The following is a 12,220-nucleotide window of genomic DNA, read 5'->3' on the forward strand; positions in this document are numbered from 1 at the left end:
GATCAATTTGAGCAGCAGAAAGGTGTTCCTCAGGGCAGTGTTTTAAGTGTTACCCTCTTTGCCATAGCCATCAACAGTATCACATCTATTTATAGGTGATTTTACTGTCTTCTGTTCCTCCTCCAGTGTTGCAACGGCGAGCCGTCAGTTGCAAATTACAGTGCGGCGGTTAGAGGAGTGGGCTGCAAAGACAGGTTTTCTGTTTTCTGCAGGTGTGAGTGTGTGAGTCTGTGAGTGTGTGCGTGCGCGCATGCGCGCGCACATTTTAATCATTCTCATAGTCTTTTTAATTTGCCTGCCTTGAATATAGGGGACATCATCCTACATTTTAGAGACACAGTGTGGTTTCTGAGCCTCATTTTTGACTCCTAATTGTTATGGTTACCACACCTGTGAGACCTGAAAGCCAGAACCCCAAATGCACTGAACGTCATCAAGTGCCTTAGCCAAAGGGCTTGAGGAGCGGAAAGGGCGCGTGTCCTTCAGTTTTATTGGGCTTTTGCGCATTCACGGCTGGTCTATGGTTGCACAGTGTATGTATCAGTGAGGCCCGCTTACTTGCTTATTATTGACACTGTCCATCATGAGGGGATTCATCTGGCCATGGGTGCTTATCGGACCAGTCCCATTCCTAGCATCTGTGGTGAGCTGGGGGAAGCGACATTTACCATATGCCGCCAGCTCCTTATTGGGCATCAGGTGTGTAAGTTCCTAGCTGCTCCAACTTCACCCGCACACTGTGCTGTTGCTGGAATGCCTTTTTTTCCAACTGTCCACGAGCCACGATGCCGTTTGGGATCTGTGTGCAGCGTTGCTGGAGTCACTAGGTGTGGAGCCAGTACAACCCCAAATCTAGGGTTTTAACTGCCTGCCACCCTGGTTACTGGAGAGGCCCAGAGTGATTTTAGATCTGGTGCAGAACAGGAGAGATAGCAGTCCTGCTTCTGTTTTTAAGCCGATATTCTCTGATACTTTATCTGAATACCACAACCATGTAGCTGTTTTTACGGATGGGTCTAACCAGGGGGTCTCTGTTGGTTGCCTGTTGTTTTCCCGGATCGTGTCCTGAAGGTCAGACTGCCTCCAGAATTTACTGTCTTCAATGTAGAATTACATCTGCTCAGATTCTCGGAGCACCCTTTATTTTCTTCAACGTTTGTACCCAGCAGATACAGTAACCCAGAATATCCAGGATGCCCTCCTACAACTGCGATGACTAGGGAAGGAGACGTCTTTCTGCTTGGTACCTGGGCACATTGGAATTGCAGGGAATGAAAGGGTGGATCGAGCAGCCAAGGAGGCGTGTTGTGATCTTCTGGTATTTAGGTGTGCTATCCCCCTGCATGCTATCACTTTGCTGTTGAGGTAAAAAGTTGTGTCGATGGGAGGGTGAGTGGCGGGCAGTGACAGGTAACAAGCTCCATGTCATCAAGCCCACAATTCGGCCGTGGAGTACTTCCTTCCAGTCATGTCGGCGGGACAAGGTCCTTCTTACTAATCTTCGTATAGATCACAGCCCAATGACACATGGATTCTTACTCCGGCGAGACAACCCTCCAGTATGTGGTGCTTGTGGCATGCAGATCACAGTGTGCCACATATTACTGAACTGCATTTTATCTGTCGACCAGCAGTCTGTGGCAGATTTGCCAATGGATCTGCCAGCTATTTTATGTAATGACCAAACAAATGTGGTTAGGACGAAATAAATCTCGGGTGAACAGCCTGGTATAAATGTGCATAGGACACAGACAAGTGAAAACCATCTTTCGTCCTCCAAGCAAAACCAAGAGCCTTCTTGATAGGGTCAAGGACAACCTTGGTCTACGTAAATCAGGGGTTTATCAGATACCTTGACAATGCGGTAGTGTATACATAGGCCTGACCATTCATATCATTGAGGACCGATGCAGAGAACATCAACAGCACACTAGACTGCAACAGCCCAGTAAATCGGCAATTGCGAGCATTGCCTGTCTGAACTCCACAGCATGGATTACAACCAAACCAAAGTCCTGACGCAGACTTCCAAATACTGGGACTGTGTCATCAAAGAAGCCATAGAGATCAGAGTAAGGGAGCCACAACTAAATCGTGACAGCGGTTACATTCTTAGCAAGGCGTGGGAACCCGCAATCACCCGGATTAAGAAGAAAAAGGATATTTCCCAGAGTGTACTGACTTCGGAAAAGGAGGGAAGAATAATGAGAGCGGTGGTGGCAGACCCTCCTGAACAAGGAGACCTAGGATGCAGCGCCCAGACGGTGGGAGAATGGACGCTGTACCTGGACCGCGTGCGGGACGCGGACCACACCGACTCATAGGAAGCGCCTGTGGGAGGAGCGGGAGGGGGATTGTCCTATATATACATGGAACGGGCCCACCGTCGGTCAGTACATCAGCGCACCTGATGATGGCAACGTGGTAGATTGCCGAAATGTTGTGTCCTATGCACACTCATACCAGGCTGTTCACCTGAGATTTATTTCGTCATAAAATACGCCTGGGGAAATTGAAGAATCACAGAATGTGGTTAGGGTTTTAAAGTTTTGTGAATTGTCCAATGTTTTTAATAAGATTGTAGGGAGATGTTCTTAAAAGGGTGACTGGCTGGCTCATCCTAGATTTTAGTAGGTGGTCAGCCAGTCACATTTCCCTGAGCTTTTGTTTTAGTTCTTCCGTGTTTTGTTTTCTCCGTCTTTTAATTTCTTGGTTGGCTCTCTTCCCTCCGAATTGGTTTTAATGCATGTGAGGGTGCATGTGATACAGAGTGACTGTTTGGTCATTTTGAGTGCATGCGTGTACAACACTTTCAGTTCATCTCCACATTCGTTTGTTTTTATAAGTGTAAGGGCACTGATGACGTCGCCGTTGGGTGCCACACACACACACACACACACACACACACACACACACACACACACACACACACACACACTGATAGCATAGAAATAAGACTAAAATGTCTACATTATCCTTTTGTTCTTTTTTATAAAGCAGTTTTACTATTGAGTATTTCAGTCATTTCAGGAAACTGACCATTCCTGAAGGAAAAATTACAAATGTGGCTAAATACTGGGCTGGTATATGCAGCACAGTGCTTAGTATTCTTTTCAATGCCCCATCATTTCCACAAGTGTCTTCAGTCTCCAGTAATTTAACTATTGACTCAGTCTCCCTCTTGTCAGTATCATGGAGATTTATTTCAGTCTTGGAAAGCCATTTTCTAAGAGTGTTACAAATGTGTGGTTCCCTGTAGAAACTAAGCCTTTATTTAATTACCCTGATATACACAGAAAATGATTGTTAAATACTGTACATGTATCTGACTTACCTGTAACAAAAACATCTTTACTAATTATTGACTTCATATCCTCAACCTTGTGCTGTTGGCCTGACACTTCTTTCATGACTGACCATATGGGTTTAATTTTATACAGAGAGTTGGCTATTCTATTTGCGTACAACATGCTTTTTGCCTTCCTAATGACATTTTTGAGCACCTTAAAATACTGCGTATAATGGATTGTTGCAGCTTGGTTATTGTTAGTCAGCCATCCAGGTTGCCTTGCTTGTTAGTGCCAGTACCCTGTTTTAAACACTGTAATGGAAAGCAACTTTGAATTGCGTTGAGGAAAGCATTATATTTATTGTCTGTTATCTGCACTATAAACTTCATGTCACTGCCCACTCTTTAACAAGGTTTAAAAAAGTCTCTGTTGCCACTGGATTAACATTCTAAATAGTTTATAGTTAAATTTACGATATAATTCTTTGTAAAAGCCCCCTCCACACACACACACACACACACACACACACACACACACACACACACACACACACACACACACACACGAGAGAGAGAGAGAGAGAGAGAGAGAGAGAGAGAGAGAGAGAGAGAGAGAGAGAGACTGCTTTCTTCAAGAAGTGCTGTGGACAGAATTACATTTCTGTGTGCATGCACAAAAATTCCTTTTAGTGTTAAAATTTGTGCATTGTGATCCGAAAGGCCAGTTACACTTTCGTTAACAGTGTGTCCCTCTAGTAATGAAGAATGAACGAAAATGATATCTATTGTTGCGCTATTACACCCATGCACTCCAACATTATATTCATTCTGGCACTTTTTTATTATATCTTAAAATCTCATCCACATCACTTTCATGTTTTTTACATCCATGCTACTATCTCTAATTAATCATACTGCTTCTTCTGTTGTGATAGACATTTTTCTGTTAAAAGCTGCTTTAATAAAAAGGCTGGTTTCATCCACAAACAACTTTGCTTCTGATGATAAATGACACAGAACATCATGTGTACAAATCAGGAATAACAAAGTGTCTAGTACATAATTTTGTATATCTCTTAACTACTTTCCTAAATGTTGAAAAGTTGTTCTTCTTTTTCATGTTAGACTGCCCTTTACAGCCTACCCAAAAGACAAGTTATAAGATCACATAAGCAATATGTCATGGTTGATCAGATGAAAGATTTCAGTTAATATTTACACTTCTCAAGGCGTGTTATGGTTTATGGTTTGTAGCAAAGGGTATTTTGTACCACCATGTCCCGTTTAATCTGTGAATGGTCTGCAGAAAGAGCAACTGTTGTGAAGCCTCTGTGTGAAACTTGTCTTTCATTAATCGGAATTTACCAGACAAATTATTCCCAACTAAGACCAGCCATACATGACCACCTACTGAATCAGGAAAGAACTATCAATCTGTCAAACTTTTCAGTGGCTGGGTCTTGTGAGGTTTCCTGTATTGAGATAAATTAAACTGCAAGCTTTGTTTATTTGAATGTGAGCCCCTGCAGCATTTGTTACATTGATGTTTAATGAGGCACAGTGTCTTGGAAGAGGGAGCAGTGCAGCGAGATGCATGATGACAGCCTACAGTTCAGAGGTTCATACCACTGTTGTTACTGCAGTGTGTTCACTTGGTTCATAAAAGATGTTTCACGTGGATACTCACACTGCAACAAAACATTCTATTATTCATGTCAAAAATAAGTGCAGTTATTGGATGCTACCAAGCAGATTCCAGCAGCCGCATTAAGAACAAACTCTCGAACAGAATGTGTTCTGAGCAATTATTTGTGTAAATTGTTTTAGATAAACCTTTTCCATTCTGAGCTTGTGCTGCATCTCTGATAACTTTCCTGTTGACAGGAAGTGATACCTGTACCTTACTTCTTGTATTTTGCAGATATACTGTGTAGTCAAAAGTTTGTATGCTTGATGGAATGTTCTATGTGTAACTTACCATGACTTTTACATGAGTGGAAATAAACATAGAAAAAGTTCACAGTTTAATTCATTGTTATCTGTTTGTTTTTCATCCACTTATTATGATAGTTATTTTGTCGTATTTATGCTGACATTAATATTAATACACAAAGTCCAACCATTTAGGCCGGTTCGTAGGCTAGAAAACTGGCCATTTATGACAGTTTTTAAAAAAGTTACTGACATGTTTATATTTCTTAAAGGGCAGTGCATATATTAAGAGAGTTAAGGAATTTTTTTTTTACTGTTTTGTGTTAGTTTTGTGATTGATAACTTTAAAAATAATAAAGAAAAATGTATTTTCACTAGTTCAATTTCCCAAGTTCACTGTGGTGTGAATCAATTTGAATTGTTCTGGTCTGCAGAAAGATATATTAGTGTTAGGATACTATCAGCTTGATTCCTTCTTTCCTGTGTTGCGGTGAGAACTTTTTTAAAAAATGAATTTTACTGTCGTATAGAAGTTTCTCAAGATAGCTTCTTATAGCCACTATTGTTCTTGATGTACATCAATGATTTTCCACACTTTTGTTAGATATGGGGAAAAGTTCTCTTTACAGATTACAGCAACATTGTAATTACAGGTAAAACATCAGAAATTCTGTTATAAAAAGCAAATAAAACCCTAAGGGGAGTCTACAGGTGGTTTATGAGCAACAAATGAACGCTTAACATAAATAAGACAAACAGCATTAATTTCAGTCTACATGAAAGAAAATAATAATACATTCATATTATATTTAGATGATAATTCTGTAGATGATGATTCTGTAGATGATGATTCTGTAGATGATGATTCTGTAGATGATGATTCTGTAGATGATGATTCTGTAGATGATGATTCTGTAGATGATGATTCTGTAGATGATGATTCTGTAGATGATGATTCTGTAGATGATGATTCTGTAGATGATGATTCTGTAGATGATGATTCTGTAGATGATGATTCTGTAGATGATGATTCTGTAGATGATGATTCTGTAGATGATGATTCTGTAGATGATGATTCTGTAGATGATGATTCTGTAGATGATGATTCTGTAGATGATGATTCTGTAGATATTCTAACACAGATTTTTTTTATGGATGAATACTGAATTTCAGATGAAGTGGAATGAGACTGTCATTAGTGTATGTTCTTAGGAATAGTGCGTAACTGTGAGGCACTTGCTGTTACACACTGATGCCAGCATTTATCTACAATCAGTCCTTAGCCTTGGTAACATTTTTTGGGGACCAAGTGTACAAAATACAGATAAAAAGTTGAAGCTACAGAAATGGGCATGACAATAATAGCTAAAAGCAGCAATGAGTATAATAACTAAAAGCAGTAATGAGGATCATTGTAAAAATCTGTGAAATGAGTTGAGGATTAAAATTGCAACATCACAGTACATCTACGAATCTGTTGTTGTAGAGTTCTTCAGTCCAGAGACTGGTTTGATACAACTCTCCACACTAGTCTACCCTGAGCAAGCCTCTCCATCTATGCATCCTTTTAAACCTGCCTACTGCAATCATGCCTAGGTGTCATTTTACAATTTTTGGTCCTCTCCCCCAATCTCCTTCCCCTCCTATGCATGCACACAGGTGCGCACATGGCCCCACCGCCCCCCCCCCCCCCCCCCACACACACACACACACACACACTCTCTCTCTCTCTCTCTCTCTCTCTCTCTCTCTCTCTCTCTCTCTCTCTCTCTCTCTTTCTTTGTGTCACTCTTCTCCCCTACAGCACCAAATTAACAATTCACTGATGCCTCAGGAAGTGCCATATCAACTGATTCCTTCTTTTAGTCAGGTTGTGCTGTAAATTTCATTTTTTTACCAGTTTGATTCAGTACTTCCTCATTAATCATTTGATCTACCCATTTAATCTTCAGCATCCTTCTGTAGCACCATATGTCAAAAGCTTCTCTCTTCTTGTTGGAACTGATAAAGACTTCTTGATGTGTAGATTTATATTTGCTGTTAACAAATTTCTCTTTTACGGGAATTGTTTATTTGCTATTGCCAGTTTGGCTTATATTTCCTGTCTACTTTGACCATCATTAGTTATGTAGCTACCAAAATGGCAAACCTCATCAACTGCTTACAGTGTCTCATCTTCTAGTATAATACCCCCAGAGCATTGCTGGTTTAATTAGACTACATTCTTTACTTTTGTTGATCTTCATCTTATAAGTCTTAAAAACACTATCCATTCTGTACAACTGCTCTTCCAAGCTCTTTTTGCAATATCTGGCTAAATTACTGCGTCATTGGCAAGCGTCAAAGTTTTTATTTCTCATCCCTAGACATTTTTATCTTTCCAAATTTCTCCTTAGTTTCATGTGCTGCCTGCTCAATTTACAGCTTTAATAACAAAGGGGATACGATACAACCCTGTCTCACTCCCTACTCAACCATAGCTTCCTTTTATGTTCTCCTGCTGTTAAAACTGCAGCCTGAATTCTGTCCAGTTTCTAAATAACTTTTTGCCTCTTGTATTTTACCTGTGATGCCTTCAAAATTTCAAAAAGGGCAGTCCAGTCAACATTGTCAAAGGCTTTCTCTAACTGTACTAATGCTAGAGATGCAGGTTTGCCTTTCTTCAGCCTATCTTTTAAGATTGGATGGCAGTCTTCCTCCATCTGTTGATGGGGATGTTTTGTTGTCTAACATGTTAATGACTAAATGTACTTGCTATCAACAACTTGTAACATTTGATGTACATTTTATTTATGTAATTGCCATGGAACTTTACATAGTATTACTTGTACTATGAGCAACATTATTATTGATTCCGACAAAGAATCTACCTATAATGGTTGTTTTTGATGATACTGATTATACTAATGTGATTTGAAAATGGCAATTCAAATTTGCAGAAACTAGTCATCAGTGTACAAACAACTGCAATCTTGGAAATAAAGTGTTAAGTAAGAAGACTTCAGTATTTACAAAATAGAAATTTGTCCATGAAATAGGAGGAGTTGACCAGGAGAAATGATTTTAGGTTAGATTTAAAATTTGCATTGCTGTGTATCATATATTTTGCAGTATTGTGCAAATCAGCATAAGTTTTTGTTGGTGCATGTTGAACACCATTCTGAGCCATTGACAATTTAATAATCGGTAATAAAGGGGCCACTTTTTCCTCTAGTGTTGTCGGTATTGGCATTACTGTTCTCAAATTGTGATGGATTATTTATGACAAATTTCATTAGTGTATATGTGTATTTTGATTGTTCCATTAAAATGCCTATTTTCTTGAAGAGGTACCTACATGATGGTTGAGGGTGGACACCACATATTATTCTTACTGCCCATTTTTATGCAATTAATACTTACTTTTTGAGTGATGAGTTTCCCCACAATATTATTACATCTATATCAACATAGATACTCCACAAGCCATCATATGGTGCGTGGTGGAGGGTATCTGGTACCACTGCTAGTCGTTTCCTTTCCTGTTCAATGCACAAATAGAGCAAGGGAAAACTGAAAGTCTGTATGCCTCCATATGAGCTCTGATTTCTTATACTTATTTTCAATGGTCGTTATGTGCAGTATATGTTGGTGGCAGTAGAATCGTTCAGCAGTCAGCTTCAAATGCCAGTTCTCTAAATTTTCTCAATAGTGTTGCTCGAAAAGAACATCACATTCTCTCCAGGGAATCTCATTTGAGTTTCTGAAGCATCTCCATAACACTTGCGTGTTGTTCAAACCCACCGGTAACAAATCTAGCAGCCCACCTCTGAATTGCTTAAATGTCTTCCTTCAGTGCGACCTGTTACAGATCCCAAACACTGGAACAATACTCAAGAGTAGGTCACACAAGTGTTCTTTATGTGGTCTCCTTTCACTCTTTCCTAAAATTTTCCCAGTAAACCAAAGCTGAGCATTCGTCTTCCCTACCACAGTCCTCACAAGCTCGTTCCATTTCGTATCTCTTTGCAACGTTACATCCAGATATTTAAATGACTTAACTGTGTTAAGCAGGACACCACTAATACTGTATCCAAACATTATAGGTTTGTTCTTCCCACTCAACTACCTTACATTTTTCCACATTTAGAGTTAGCTGCCATTCATCACACCAACTAGTAATTTTGTCTAACAAGGGAATGGTCAGACTTTTCATGTCGAAACCTGTGTTGCTTTTTTTACCACTGCGAGTTAACGTTGCAAGAAGTGTGTATGCAGAATTTTAGCTGCTGACATGACCTGGAAGGCTGTAAACAATACTACGAGATACTTGATTTTATCATCATTCGCCACTGGCCCAATTTTCATTACATTATGGAGATACTGGGAGGTATCAGCACATACTGGCTACAGGTAGTCTACAAGGATCACAACATCGTCATCTACCAAAAAGTCTCATAGCTATTCCTACTAGTAAATTAAAAGACAAACTAAAAACAGTTTTGAATGAAAATCAATTTTATTTTCTTGATGAGTTCTTTATCACTATGAAAAATTATTTTTAAGTACACAAGACTCGTAGTTTTAGGTAATTAACAAATGATCTAATGGTAAAAAAAACCTGTAAATTGTTATTTGTATATTAACAAATGCAAAATTTATTATTACACACAAATCTTTAGTTTGTAATTTGTAAACTGGCATATTCAGAAAAATAATCTGTATGATGTCGTGGAATTACATTATTTCTAGTGATTGTATTTGATTATTCAGTGTTGAATAAATATGTTATTATTATTATTATTATTATTATTGTTATTATTATTAATCTATGGAATATGAAACTGAATAAATGTGGCAATAATGACGGAGTTGTTCTATGTCTTTGAAAGCTAATTTCATGTATGGATTGTGAATACATTTGAGTTTGCAGTGAATTATAGTAAAATAAAAATGAGTTTTATTTTCTGTGTTTACTGTAATTTGAATATATGTTTGAATACCTTTCACAGCTTAGCTGTACACTAATGATGTTGTTGTTATAAAATATATATTTATTTTAATTTTCAGGCATGTCTCTGAAAGACCTAGTGGAAGCAGACTGCAGCAGAGAAGCTGCTGCAGCAGAATTTTCATCACACTTTGTTCATGATAAAGCATTTAGGGATGCTGGTGTGGAACACCCTTTCCAAGATGCAGGTGGTAATATCTCTAGCGCCGAACAGGTACTCACACCCAGATCAAAACTGACATTTTATAGTTGTTTGAATGTTTGTGCCTTTATGGCTTATTTGTAAACTTTTAAACATATCTGTCAGTCTGTACCATATTATTTCTAGCTCTAATTAAATAACTTTTACCATCAGGCTTTACATAATGGCCTATCTGAGGTCACTGTTCTCTGTTACAAGAAACTATATTTTTAAAAACAAAGATGATGAGACTTACCAAACAAAAGCGCTGGCAGGTCGATAGACACACAAACAAACACAAACAAACATACACACAAAATTCAAGCTTTCACAACCAACAGTTGCTTCGTCAGGAAAGAGGGAAGGAGAGGGAAAGACGAAAGGATGTGGGTTTTAAGGGAGAGGGTAAGGAGTCATTCCAATCCCGGGAGCGGAAAGATTTACCTTAGGGGGAAAAAAGGACAGGTATACACGCGCGCGCGCACACATCCACACACACACACACACACACACACACACACACACACACACACACACACACACACATATATATATATATCCATCCGCACATACACAGACACAAGCAGACATTTGTAAAGGCAAAGAGTTTGGGTAGAGATGTCAGTCGAGGCGGAAGTAAAGAGGCAAAGATGTTGTTGAAAGACAGGTGAGGTATGAGTGGCGGCAACTTGAAATTAGCGGAGGTTGAGGCCTGGCGGATGATGAGAAGAGAGGATATACTGAAGGGCAAGTTCCCATCTCCGGAGTTCTGACAGGTTGGTGTTAGTGGGAAGTATCCAGATAACCCGGACGGTGTAACACTGTGCCAAGATGTGCTGGCCATGCACCAAGGCATGTTTAGCCACAGGGTGATCCTCATTACCAACAAACACTGTCTGCCTGTGTCCATTCATGCAAACGGACAGTTTGTTGCTGGTCATTCCCACGTAGAAAGCTTCACAGTGTAGGCAGGTCAGTTGGTAAATCACGTGGGTGCTTTCACATGTGGCTCTGCCTTTGATCGTGTACACCTTCCGGGTTACAGGACTGGAGTAGGTGGTGGTGGAAGGGTGCATGGGACAGGTTTTACACCGGGGGCGGTTACAAGGGTAGGAGCCAGAGGGTAGGCGATTTGGGGATTTCATAGGGATGAACTAAGAGGTTACGAAGGTTAGGTGGATGGCGGAAAGACACTCTTGGTGGAGTGGGGAGGATTTCATGAAGGATGGATCTCATTTCAGGGCAGGATTTGAGGAAGTCGTATCCCTGCTGGAGAGCCACATTCAGAGTCTGATCCAGTCCCGGAAAGTATCCTGTCACAAGTGGGGCACTTTGGGGGTTCTTCTGTGGGAGGTTCTGGGTTTGAAGGGATGAGGAAGTGGCTCTGGTTATTTGCTTCTGTACCAGGTCGGGAGGGTAGTTGCGGGATGCGAAAGCTGTTTTCAGGTTGTTGGTGTAATGGTTCACTTCAGTATATCCTCTCTTCTCGTTATCCGCCAGGCCTCAACCTCCGCTAATTTCAAGTTGCCGCCACTCATACCTCACCTGTCTTTCAACAACATCTTTGCCTCTTTACTTCTGCCTCGACTGACATCTCTGCCCAAACTCTTTGCCTTTACAAATGTCTGCTTGTGTCTGTGTATGTGTGGATGGATATATATATATATGTGTGTGTGTGTGTGTGTGTGTGTGTGTGTGTGTGTGTGTGTGTGTGTGTGTGTGTGTGTGTGTGTGTGCGCGAGTGTATACCTGTCCTTTTTTCCCCCTAAGGTAAGTCTTTCTGCTCCCGGGATTGGAATGACTCCTCACCCTCTCCCTTAAAACCCAC

General features: G+C 40.1%; 1 protein-coding gene across 2 annotated transcripts in view; it reads left to right on the plus strand.

The window, feature by feature from the left end:
- LOC126185078 (peroxisomal targeting signal 1 receptor) overlaps window positions 1–12,220 on the plus strand; it is a 237,663-nt gene that overhangs the window by 42,404 nt on the left and 183,039 nt on the right. For both annotated transcript variants that reach the window (XM_049927863.1, XM_049927864.1), the window contains exon 2: window positions 10,271–10,425. In XM_049927863.1, coding sequence (XP_049783820.1) covers window positions 10,273–10,425 — 153 coding nt within the window. In that variant the 5' untranslated portion in view covers window positions 10,271–10,272. The remainder of the gene's footprint in view (window positions 1–10,270; window positions 10,426–12,220) is intronic.

This window comes from Schistocerca cancellata, chromosome 4 (genome assembly GCF_023864275.1).
Source record: "Schistocerca cancellata isolate TAMUIC-IGC-003103 chromosome 4, iqSchCanc2.1, whole genome shotgun sequence".
NCBI lineage: Eukaryota > Metazoa > Arthropoda > Insecta > Orthoptera > Acrididae > Schistocerca > Schistocerca cancellata.